Below are 13,010 nucleotides of genomic sequence, written 5' to 3'. Positions count from 1 at the left end.
AAAGACTTTTTTTTAAGACTAATCTAAGATCAATAAAGTACTTCGTCTTTCTTGTCATAGGTAGAGGTAATTAGTGAAATCTTTGTTCTGCAATCTGCATACTCATTTTGTATGGGAAGATACATTAGTAATATCTTTTTCAGTGAATTAGTTCTCATGTTATTTAAAACCAACGATTGTAGATATACTAGGAGCCAGTAAGCCCTCTACATGATAAAGGGTTTTCTTTACGGAGACTCGCGTGGTTCTTAAATATTGTTTGGCCCTAATAACATTATCAGTACTATATTATATACATAATTATTTGAAAAACTGTAGCTTAATCATTATAATGCATTCAACACAAAGCTTGATTAAGCCAAACTATAGCCAAATTATAAGCCAGACTATAGCTTACTTTGATATGCATAAAAAATATTGTTATAAGACAGATTAATAACTATAGCTTATTTGATTAGCAACAACAACAACAACAACAATGGTACTCAATCCGGCAAAGCAGCCGGGTTTGAGGGAGGTAAGATGTAGACAGTCTTACCCCTACACAAAGGTAGAGAGACTGGTTCGGAAGGACCTCCGGCCTAGGGTTTTACCCCTTGTAAAAATTCTCGACGGCAAGACGGAGCCAAGCCTTATAAAGTCGCCAAACAAACATAACAAACAATGAAAACCAAAAACGTCCATGCCATAACTTTCATAACAAAAGAAAACAAAATCTAATAATTCCGTTGTGACCCATAAAACATGACAAAAATAAATATGGACATCAGCAGGGCAGACCCATACGTTAACTTGTTAGAAACAAAGTATTCTACTAATGTTGTCTTGGAGCGTTCTTGCCCACCGACACCAGTTTCCTCAGATGACTTAGAATCCTCGATGCGCCTAATTTCAATATAGGAAAGTCATTATAATTGGTACAGATATCTTTTGTTTGACATAAAAAGGGCCATATGGCACCAACCTTTTCCTGCGGCCTATCTTAAGGGGGCCTGCATTTTCGTCCGCGTCCTCATCCACCAGTGAATCCGATCCTGAATCGTCAGTATATCTGGATTTTTCCATGGGAAACACAGGATATTACATAGGCAATTAGGCATGCAATTAACTTTGTATTGTATATATGTAGCTTACATGTTGCTTTCTGCTCACATGTTTTTGCTGGAGTTGCTATTGATGCAAGGTTCTTCAACTTATTTAGGGACTAGGGACGTGTTACTGTCAAGGTATTTCTTGGTAACCCCTGCAAGCAACTGAACAAAATGCCTATTTAAGAAAATTTGCCCACAAATGAAAGTTATAACAAGCAAGAAGGGGATAATACATTCTATACAAAACATCCTGTGTAGTTCTCGTTATTTGGGTTGGGCTCACCTATGAACTCTTACTATGATATCTATGCTTTCAGTTACGCGTAATTTCTTCAAAAGAACATAAAGTAATGAGGGGAAACCCTGTTAATGACAAGATATACCATCAATACACCCATATTCCTTTAGGGGAAAACATATTAGGTGTGACACATACTTTTAAACGACTTTAAATAACAAAAGGCGGACTATATATGTTTGATTTATTGATTTTATTCATTTAGTAATTTGGATATTGCTTATTGGCAATTATTCACATATTAATCACCTATCTCAAAGTATTTACCAATGCCTGATTGCATATGTAAGTTACAAATATAGGGCTATATACACAATTAATAGTCGTTTGACTGTCAAAACTTGAAAAATAGGCTAGGATGTGAAAATGTCAAATTGGTCCTAACGTGTATTCAAATGCATAAAACCCCACCCAGCACTTAGATTTAAAATATATGTTACTATTGTGATAACATCCTTGTTGCACATAATAAATTCATACGCTTCAAAATCATTCAGGTAACAAATTACAACCTTTCCGCGAACATCAGAGGCAGAGCCAGCAAAAATGGTTGGGTTGGGTAACTTGTCAAAACATTTACTTCATACAAGGTTTGGCTAACCTGGAAAACTATTTTCCACGTTTTGAGTTTACTAAAATAATTAGTGTAAGGAATATAGTTACAGAAATTGTAAAATCTGACGACAATCAAATTATTTGAATAAACAACATACACACTTTTATGCTTTATAAGTACAGTTCGGATGACTTTTGACCTATTGGACGTTTGTAGCATAAGTAAATAGGTTGACATAGCCAGCTCTAGCCACAGACAATTAGAGTGATAAGAAAGCCACTTACATTGCTCAATGTATGGCATCTTTGAAATTGCTTTTTATATATAACTCAAGAGACATACAATGTCGCATTTTGCAAGGCTTTACCCCTTGCTTTATCTACGAACTCATCATAGGCACGTTCATGCACAAATATATGTGATTCAGCACAACAGTATTGGACCTGCAAATAGCAGAATAGTGAAACCAAATCAAATGTCCAATCAAAATTCTACATCTACTTTATAATAAAAAACTTTAATGCACACCTGATTGTAGAATAGAGCAGCATGTGTCAGATCAACGGCTTCGTCAACTTTCGCATCCACACATACAATAAAAAAGGGATCTCTCAAAAAGTTTTAGAGTCGCTGGTTTAAGATTGCTTTCTGCAGCTAATCCGAGTACAATTTTATCAGTCGGTGGATCCCCAAGCTGCATATAATCACAAAGATATGAGGTTAACATTGACGTAAAATCCATATCTATGAACCAATTATCATTTGCTTCTATCCTCGTAAAAACCTTATTCTCCTCCATATGGCTAGCAAGAGCAGCACTGGCATTGGGACCATAACCAGAGACAATATTCAACACATCAGGAGGAAGTCCCACGTGTTAATCATTAGATTAAAAACAAATTAATTGATCCTACACTTGAAGTCAATCTGTAGGCTATTCTAGCGTTTATGGTCTCTCTATTAGATAAGCAATCATGCAAGTATATATAAAGGTCACTCCATAAATCTTATACTTGCAATCTGAAACCACCAGACCTTGGAAAGTACACATGTATCTCACCTGCCCGAATTAAACCAACAATCCATCAAACCTTGAGATGACGTAAAATCTAAGAGAATTAAAGTAAAAGTTAACAGTTTTAACATACATTAAAATAGCTTGAACATATGAAGACCATTTTTTTTACTATTTAATGGCAAAATATAAGTCTTTTGATGGAACTTAAGAGAAATGAAAGTCAATAAAAAAAAATGTTTCATAATTCTAAAAAGGGTTGGTTCATGTTATGTCTCACCTCTAAAGAGACACTTGCCTATGGGTTCACAGGCAACAGCACATTGACATTTTGATAATGTGTTTCGGGTCAAGGAAATCCAACCTCACATGTTCCAATAAAAATTGTTTTTTCTTACGCATTCACCACCCGTCCATTTTGGCACTTACGTTTCCAATGAAGAAAACGATCCACGTAAAATTAAGTCAGAAAATATGATTGTGTTTAGCTCAGGTTAATGTATCATGGAATTCTTACAGTTCCTTTTCCCTCATGCTAAAAAGATGACAACAAAATAATCATATTTAAAGCGAATATAAAAAATTGATCTGTTCGCATTTCTCTTTTAAGTTAGGAGGAGAGTGACAATCATCTAGACCAAAAATCTACATGGGGTTTTCCATTTGTGGCATACATATCTTGGAGGTGGCGCACCAGTAACTAAAGTAAAAGAACAGTTAGCTTCCATTAACCAGGATATATATATATATATAGACATCTACATCTTGATGGGGGATTCTCTATCAGTCACATTTCTAGAGCTATATTACAACTAATTTAATAAATGCACAAAGTTAGCTGCAACAACAGACCTTGCTTGTATTGAAGAACTTGCTCTAGCAAAATTTTGAAGATCTAAAAGTTGATCATCTGTAGATAAATAATCTATAGAAAAAATTAATTGAATGTGTATAAATATTGAGATAGATAGAATCCACCTTTTGTTGTTTTTTTCTCCTATGAAAGTTAACTTCATTTTGTAAGAAATCATCCAAGTGTGCTAAATGCATTATTGTACCTAATCATGGGAAGTACAAAAAGTACCTTCCTTTATTCACCGAGAAGTCGCGGCCAGATCACCAAATATATATTCCAATAAGTTTTTCAAGCTTATTCCATGTTCATATATCGTCATATAACAATATTTCTACGAAAAAATTATATGATATCAATACAAAAGTGTCTCACATAAACAATGTTGTCTACCCATTTTCTGACTTAACCAAACACAAAGTTTTAGCCTAGTCCCATTTAAACTTTCCATCAAACATGTAGTGTGCATAAAATAGATGATGTTTACCCGTGTTGCGTTGTGTAGCCGAAATTAGAGGATTATTCAAGCTAGACGTGTTGTATTCATGCAGAAGCTCTGCTGACAACCGTAAAGAAAAGATCAGCTGATGATTCTGGAGGTTGCTGCTGTTGTTGTTGCTGTTGGGTTTAGTTAACAGGGAAAAAAGATCAGCATTTGGTGATGGGATTCGGGCTGTTTAGTGGCTGACTTATGGGTTGCGATGAATCTATTAAGGAAGAATTTGTGTGTGGCGGATGGAAAGTTGTACTGAGGCTGGGGTAAGAAGTTCCCATCACCGATGCAAGTTGGCTCAGTTTTTTCGTCTAGTTTATATGAGCCTTGTGACGTATTGTCGTTACTTAGACGGAACTTTTTGATCCTCATAAATCTCTGAAAGTGGCTTATGTGTGTTGGGATCAATCTCTCTTTGTCTTAAATTTTTCTTAATAGTTAATTCCAACTCGTTATCTGTTCTTACAGGAGTTGGGCAGCAATTTACGATTACCTGATGATTAAATATACGTATATACTCAAAACATATGCCGAAGGTATACAACATATATTAGTTCAAAACTCACTTGGCCCGTCCAAGAAGTCTGTTATATGTCAAAGACCATGTCAAGAAACGTAAACCTAAAGGATCCAATATATGATGTGGAAAGCCAGGTACTCTTTCCACCCATGTTTCCATTTGCATGACGGGCAGCATCAAGTTCCTAAGATTGACACCACTACCCGCCAAACGCAAAATCATGGCTACCCAATAATTAAAACTTTGAACCAAGTCCCCATAAATCGATGTAAAATCAATATTGACAGAAAAGTTTCATTCGAACGAAAGCTTACCACATACGGCCTAATTCCTCCAAGTGCAGTATACAAAGCGAGTTTCCCAACTGGAATTCCCATACCCTGTACCAATTTAGATTGTCACATTTTTAGATTAAAAAAAGCAGTATGGTTGGATCAGTGGTAAACACCCTTGCCTCTGGAGACAGAGGTCATGGGTTCGATCCTCATCCCATGCAAAGGTTGGAGGGCCTTTTCTACCATTTAGGTAGAAACTGGAAGCAGCCTCTCTACTTAGGTAGAGGTAAGGTCTGCCTACATCTTAACCTCCCCCATACACCGTCGAGGTATTGGGGCTCAAAACCCGCGGAAGGCGGCACTAAAACTTCCAAAGAATTTGATCAAAAATCGTTGCAGACTAAAAATGGTAACTTAGTTTACCTTGCACTCAAGATCTCCCACTCCAAGAAACAACCACCATGTGTCACCACAATCACTTAAACACTCCTACCAGACAAATTCTTAAGTACCTCGAGAACCTTACCCCTACACAATTCAAGTTATAGGTTATCGTCAAGACAAAGTGGAAATCTTCTATGGATTAATAGTGAACATCATGATATTGAAATTAGAAATCTTTATACAGGTAGGTTCATCATATATCAGCTACGTACAACTTACCTTAGGAATATCAAAGCATCGCTAGAAACCGACTTTTTGCAGTTAACAAAATCTCTCCATTAGGTTGTTAGCAAGTGATGTTGAGGTTTCCCCACACCAACAATGAAAATTTGACAAATCGAAAAGGGAATTTTTTTTAAAAGGATGTTAAGACATAAACCTTTAAGGTCAAAGATTTAAAAAACTCCCCTTAAATAATATCGATGTAGTGGTCTTGTATTAAATAAAAAAATGATGTCATTAAGTTATATGAACCACAACGTGATAATTACACGGATGATATGATTACCAGAATTGTAGCCTTCATCATAAGGCCCGCCACTAAACTCTTTTTAAACAAATTTTTGAGATAATAATTTGTTAGACCCTGAATGTGGCTGATTGGACCATTTTCGGTTGTCTAAAGGTCATATAAAGAGTCTATAAATAGAAGTTTAATGTGTATTGTCACTTTATATGTAATCATCTGAAAATAATTATGGTGTAATGTCATTATATAAATATGGGTTTTTTGGTGTCGGGCGTTACAGCCTCCTGACTAATTGTCTTAAAATGGTTTGCAAGCAAAAAATTGGTAGAGATTAATCATTCCCATAGGTAAAGACTACATATAGAGCATGTTATATCAAAAATGAAAGAAGAATTGTAAGGTTATGCATTAAAATTTTTTACCTGTGCAATATATCCAAAAGATCCAGCAATACATGACATTTACTCAAAGTACCAGAGCGCCTCAAGAACTTGGCCAGACAAAATTCAGCAAGATGAGCCTCAAAGTCTGAATCAAACAGTATGATATTCGATTTCACATCTCATTGTATGATTATTGGAGAGCAATCATGGTGAGGTAACACAATCCCTTTGCCACATCCACTGCAATTTTGTACCTTGCTTCCCATTGCAATTGCATGCCAAATGTCATATAAATTCCCATGAGACACGTACTCGTAGTAAGAAGTTTGATTTCTCCGTTAGTTACAAAACCAAGTAGTCTCACTATGTTTTTATGTTTTTTGTAGCTAGAGCGACACATAAATAAAGATAACAGCGGTAATCTGACTAAATTTTGACTGTTTCCAGAAGCTATGCAAGCCTCTCATATAAAAAAGCTCATCCTATCGCAAAAATTGCTAAGGTTGAATTGATAGTGGGATTAAATTATATTTTGATCCCATCAAATATAATAGATATAAACAGACCCATTTAAGTAAATTCATTAAATCCACAATCAATAGCAAAATAATAATTGTACCATAATTATTTTGAATCACCACCATTTACTAACACCGTAAAATTGTACCATAATTCACTACTAATAACAAAGCATAAAATAATAATTGCAAAATTTGAAAAGACACTTAATAATTCATAAACATTCATAAAGAAAGAAGATTAACACATTAAATAACAATTCAATTACATCTATCTAGCACGTCGATACTTCCTTATAAAGCATTTTAAAGTTCTATTTATGGTATGTCCTAAAAAATTAAGCATATTTTTTTTTTCTTTCCAAAAACCCCTTTCATTATATATATGGTTCTCAAAATGGTCCTCTGTACACTACAACACTGAATTACCGTATCTACCCTTATAACAAATTGTCACTCCTAAAACAAAATTCCGCCGCACGTTGCGGGTAGTATGCTCGTACATACATATACACACAAATTTACTGGCAGCAACATTTAACCTAATCACAAAGCAATAAAAATATAAAATCATAAATTCCAAGTATAAAATCATAAAAAACCCTAATCAATTTAATTAAATAATTAATTCATTAATTAATACATAATACATACATTCATACACATCAATTAATACATAAAATCCCTAGCATCTCGCTAGTTTTTGTTTAAATAAATATAAATCTGAATGTTCCAAAAAAAAAATTACATACATATTCATATTCCGGTAAAAATAAAGAAAATCACAACAGGAATTAAAATTAAACGCCAAATTAAAATCAAAGCACATTAAAATCATTAAAGCCCTAATCAATGTGACGTTTTAGCATTGATTTCAATTTTTATGTATGAGGTTGTCATACTTGGTAACATATTAATATTTTAATATTTATGAATAAATGAAAGTTGATAAAAACCTGATACCCATTTTTATGAAATAAAAAATTAAGATGTGATGGGTTTTTCACCGATTATGCAACTCAACAAGGGGAACAAGGGGATGACCGCCTTTTACCGGAAAAAAAACTAAGGTAACCACATCGATACTTGGTTGAGCTCTTTTTGCGAACATTGACTTCATCCTCTTGTTAGTTATATTAACGAGTTAACAAACACAGTTACATCAGTTTCACGACTAAGACTATATTAGCAGCCTAACAGTTATAACGACTGAAAGAAATTCATTGTAACCACAAGTTAACAACCATCTGATTTCTAGTCTACATAACTTGGTACATTTTACATCTCATGAAAATAAACATGTTACATCAATACATTGTATTCCAAAAAGAACAACAAAAAAGTCACAAAGGCAGGGCTTCAATCTATTACAATTGTATCCTATCTGAACATTCCTTTCTTTGAATTTTTTAACACGGCCAACAAACAGAATTATTGGTAAAACCCGCTTGCCTCAAGAATTGAAACCATCAAAACCAAACAACTGAGATATCCTTTTTTTCTTATCTGAACCGATGTATGCCATCAACTGTTCCTTACCCATTTCTCGAAACTCCTGACTAATTTCATGTTTTACTAAAAAAGATTTGTCTACACATGGTTCCCCCAATTGTGTAATATTATCATCACCCAACTTTTCTTTAAACACTTTCATCAACACAAAACTGAGACCTCTAAGCATCTTGAGATCAAATTTGTCGGATAAGGATTTATGTCCGATAAAAGTAGCCCTTTGAATAGCCATCTCTTTTAGGCTGATGAGTAAATCAAGCTCTGATTCTGAAAGAGAACAGAGCCAACGAACATCTTCTATACTATTGTCTCCTAACATCCCCATCCCCTCTCCTCTGTGATTTTAAAGATAGATATTCATATCATATTTATATATAATATAATAATGATAAATTGAAAAAAGAAGAAGAAGAAAGGGGTTCCCCTTATATTTATAGGCAAAGGTTGAGGCGGCAGGGAAATCTAGGTTTGGATATATATTGGGCATTTCGGCTAATAACAAATGTATTACTCTCTCCCGTGTTTTATTTTGATTTTTTTAGTCTTTTTCTTTCAATTTTAACCGTAATTTATTTTTTTGTGTTATATAACATTTGATGTAACATATATGAATTAATTGAGTTTTGAATATACTTTTCATTGATATAACTTTCGTCAATTAATATATAATACAAACAAATATTTTTACGGTCAAAGTCGGAAGAAAAATACTTGACCAGTCAAAATAAGACAATTATAAAATCCAATTTTAAGAGAGTCCCGCGACTGGTAATAACATGCTAATTTATTTCTTGATTCACTTTTATAAATACATAAAAAATAAATAAATACAGAGATATTGTAAATCATGAACGGAAAAAACAAAGGAAAGAAAAAAAACATAAAGCTTGAACATTATATTTGTTGAACATTTTTTTTTGTTAAATTAAAATTTTGAACCTGATATAAACTTTAAGGTAAATAACACAAATGAAGACGGAAGTAGTTTCATATGACACACGTAACTTGTGGTGTGCCCATTTTTTTAGCACATCTACTACCCATTTAGCACATCTCTTCAATTTTCTATCTGGGTTTTTCTTTGTCCAACAGGTCCACTGAAGAGGGTTACAATCACAATACTGATATTGTGAAGATGAAACCCTAATTTAATCGATGGCGATGAAAATGAAGACACGATAGCTCCCAATCGCCCCCTTTTTCGCTTGCAAAAGTTGTTTGGTTTCTTTTAGGTTAGGAACCACTATATCGATTTGGGGATGTTTGTTTTGGGAGAAAATGACACGGCAGTAAAATTGTCATATAGTTAAATAAAATCTGTCACGTAACTAAAAATGTTATTTAATTTAAAATCGATTACATTAGCGGTTACATGTGTCACATGTTACTGTATCTAGCAATAAATAAAAGTTCATTGTCAAAAAAGTGAAACATAAAAAAATCATTGTTACTTTCATGAATTGGCCTAAATATAGTTTTTATTTTCTACAATTATCTAGGGAAATAAGCCCTTAACATAAAATATCCTCTTACAAATTTACAAATGTCCTCAGCCTACCTTAAGCTCAACAAAACAAACGTTACAAATTTTATAATTTTAATTTAAAAGTTATATTATAATAACATCTCATTGTGACGTTTAATGTTTTCATATAACAATATCTAATGTGTTACTCTTTCTGTTTAGTTATATTTCATAACTATTGTAGGTTTTTTTTTCTTGCTATAAGTGAATTTTCATTTTTCATATTTCTTTAGCTCCTTTTTGTTCCTATAAATGTTTGATATCTGTTTATAAACATTTTATATTCATGCATTTATATTTGTATGTTATTTAAACTTTCTTATTATATAAACTTTCTTTTTAAACTATTTATTTATAGCTTTTGAGCACATCATAATATATATAAGTTTTAGGTAAAATAAAACATGTATTAGAGTAAAACAAATAAAATAGTAGGTTTTTCTTCACTAAAAATCATTGTGCATCATGAAAAATCACCATGCATCAATTATTTTATGAATCTCCGTGCATCAATTTAACCATAACGAGCATGGTACCCGCACAATGCAGCGGCGGTAGTGGAGAAGACGATCTAGTAGTGTCGGTGATGGTACGATTGGTGGTGGTGGTGGTGGTGACGGTGTCAAGTGGTGTAGGTTATGTAATTATGATGATGAAAATTTTTAGAAGATAAATAAGGGTTTAAAGTGTTAATTATTAAAATAAAGGTTTAAAGTGTAAATTATTATTCATTAGGGCAAGACATAAAAAGTCAAGGGTAATCTGGTAATTCAAAGGTAGAATTTTCTAAAATAAAAAGAGACATTTTCTTTATAAAGGAGTAAAGATTTAAGAGTCAAGATCTTATCTTATTTGTTTTACTTTAATACTCATTTTACAATACCCAATCTCTCTCTTTCTCTCTATATATACATATATATATATATATATATATGGGGGAAGTGAGTATGGGGTTATCTCCTATCTAAGCTTAGATGGGGAACCTCTCACATTTGGTTTTTATAATCATGAAAATCATGGGGAGCCATGTATTTGTTTTAAATTCAAAAAAATAATAAAATATTTGTTTTAAATTCGGACAAGTATATATATATATATATATATAAGGCGCTACTAGTTACACACCGGCAACTATTCATTTACACATTGGTCATACGACCCGTTTTATGTAGTACTCCCCGTTTTGGTGATAAAAACGGCCCGTATGAAGTAAAACGGGGTAAAAAACGGTGTGTAAATAACTCTGCATTTTTGCACTGATATGTCAGAGAATGACACGTCATAATCAACAAAATGGTGTATATGATTTAAAACTAGGAGCTTTATATAAAAACAAGAGATCATTAATTTTTTATATGTAAATGAGTCAAATATATAAAGTTCCCCTGTATTTTCAGGGAATTATCCCTTACCACCCCTCTTTGTTAAGATTTTGTATAATCCATCTTTACTATACTAAAATTGTAACACAACTGTCACCCCTTTTAATTTCGTTTAATTCTCCATCAATAGGTGTCTTGTATTATCCATATGTTGTAAAACGGGGTATTTTAATTAGTTGAAAACCTTATTATAATTTTTTATAACGGTGAAATTTAGTTTTTCTCCTCTAATCTTCTTAATAATGCATGAAATCGTTGATATGAGCGTGTAGATGATACAAAGCTTATTATAAGTTTTTTTAAAAAAATTAATAATTGTAAAATACTTGATATGTTAAAATAAAAATCTCTTTGTATTAACTGATACGTTTATTATACAAGTTTAATATAAGTTTTTTTTAAAAAAAAATTAATAATTGTAAAGTACTTGATATGTTAACATAAAAAACTCTTTCTAATCTCACGATATAAGGTATTTACCTCCTAATAATCCCCTGTATTAATTGATTCGTTTGACATTATGAATGTATACCTTAAATGAATTTTGTCGCATTTCACATTTTCACCTATGGGAAATAACTTGTTAACACAATTATTTTCCAAACACAACCATAAATAATAAACCAAACACAAATTAGACGGGCCATTAAAACACAAACTATTACATAATACACACACCATTATAGTTCATAGCCATTAAAACATAAAACATTACATAATACACACATTGTCATAGTTTCTCGCCATTTAAACATAAAATATTACATAATACACAAATCGTCATATTTCCTAAAAAGTACGCATAACAAATCATAATATATCACAATGATAGTCCTAAAAAGTACGTATAACATCAAATACATTGCAGTCCATCATCAGGGCTCTCTGGTGGGGTGGCAAAATCAGGACTCGGTGGAGCAGTAGGCTCAAAACCCGTAGGTGAAGCAACATGCTCAAAACCGAGTGGAGCATAGGGAGTCGATGGATCACTAAGAGTATGACTACTCATACAAGTTGAAGACTGAGGTGGAACAATATAACCAGGACTCGGAGGTGGAGCAGTATCAGTCGCAGGTGGGGCATCATAAGCATGATAAATAAATGAAGTACTAGGAGTAGGAGTAAAACCCGATGGTGGAGCAACAAAAGCAGGCATATCTAGGGCAGGAGTGGGACCAACAATATGTGATGTTTTGGGTGGAGCATAGGGAGTCGGTAAATCACTAAGAGCACATACAACCCATTTGGCCCATGAGATATCAAACGATATGGATCTTTTGGTATTTACATACATATATCCATATATACATACACACGACTCACAAGAGATATGAAACGAGTATATGTAGACCCATTCTAATGAAAGACGAGCACATATAATCCATTTGACCTATTTATACAAATGATGAACACAATTTGGCCCACTAGGCACACTCGAGTGAAAGACGAGCACATACAACCCATTTGGCCCATGAGATATTATATGATATAGATTTTTTGAAATTACATACATATATCCATATATACATACTCACGACTAACATGAGATATAAAACGAGTATGTAGGCCCAATAGGCTCATTCGATTAAAAGACGAACACATACAATCCATTTGACCCGTTTATACAAATGTTGAACATAATTTGGCCCACTAGGCCCATTCGAGTGAAAGACGAG

At 33.2% G+C, this 13,010-nt stretch overlaps 2 protein-coding genes and 1 long non-coding RNA gene across 3 annotated transcripts; all 3 read right to left on the bottom strand.

Moving 5' to 3' along the window:
• Positions 1-647: 647 nt before the first annotated feature.
• On the bottom strand, positions 648-6,987 carry LOC122598330. The gene is made up of 9 exons (XR_006323594.1): positions 6,437-6,987; positions 5,525-5,629; positions 5,141-5,206; positions 2,474-2,639; positions 2,230-2,388; positions 1,375-1,454; positions 1,135-1,253; positions 965-1,051; positions 648-885 (listed from the first exon to the last, which is right to left on the bottom strand). It is a non-coding gene; the product is annotated as an uncharacterized LOC122598330 (long non-coding RNA).
• A 1,154-nt stretch (positions 6,988-8,141) lies between these two features.
• Positions 8,142-8,834, bottom strand: LOC122597924. Its single transcript, XM_043770513.1, has one exon. The coding sequence runs from the start codon at positions 8,750-8,752 to the stop codon at positions 8,369-8,371; it is 384 nt and encodes a 127-aa protein (XP_043626448.1). The 5' UTR covers positions 8,753-8,834; the 3' UTR covers positions 8,142-8,368.
• Positions 8,835-12,187: 3,353 nt separating this feature from the next.
• LOC122597078 (branchpoint-bridging protein-like) lies at positions 12,188-12,628 on the bottom strand. The gene has a single exon (XM_043769713.1). It carries the CDS (start codon positions 12,626-12,628, stop codon positions 12,188-12,190), a length of 441 nt encoding a protein of 146 aa, XP_043625648.1.
• Between the last annotated feature and the right edge of the window lie 382 nt (positions 12,629-13,010).

This window comes from Erigeron canadensis, chromosome 4, assembly GCF_010389155.1.
Source record: "Erigeron canadensis isolate Cc75 chromosome 4, C_canadensis_v1, whole genome shotgun sequence".
In the NCBI taxonomy this organism is placed as follows: domain Eukaryota; kingdom Viridiplantae; phylum Streptophyta; class Magnoliopsida; order Asterales; family Asteraceae; genus Erigeron; species Erigeron canadensis.
This window is presented reverse-complemented; position numbering and strand designations above follow the sequence as displayed.

Excerpts from the sequence above, each read along its gene's own strand:
- LOC122597924 (XM_043770513.1), bottom strand. The coding sequence starts at position 8,752 with ATGGGGATGTTAGGAGACAATAGTATAGAAGATGTTCGTTGGCTCTGT.
- LOC122597078 (XM_043769713.1), bottom strand. The coding sequence starts at position 12,628 with ATGTATGTAAATACCAAAAGATCCATATCGTTTGATATCTCATGGGCC.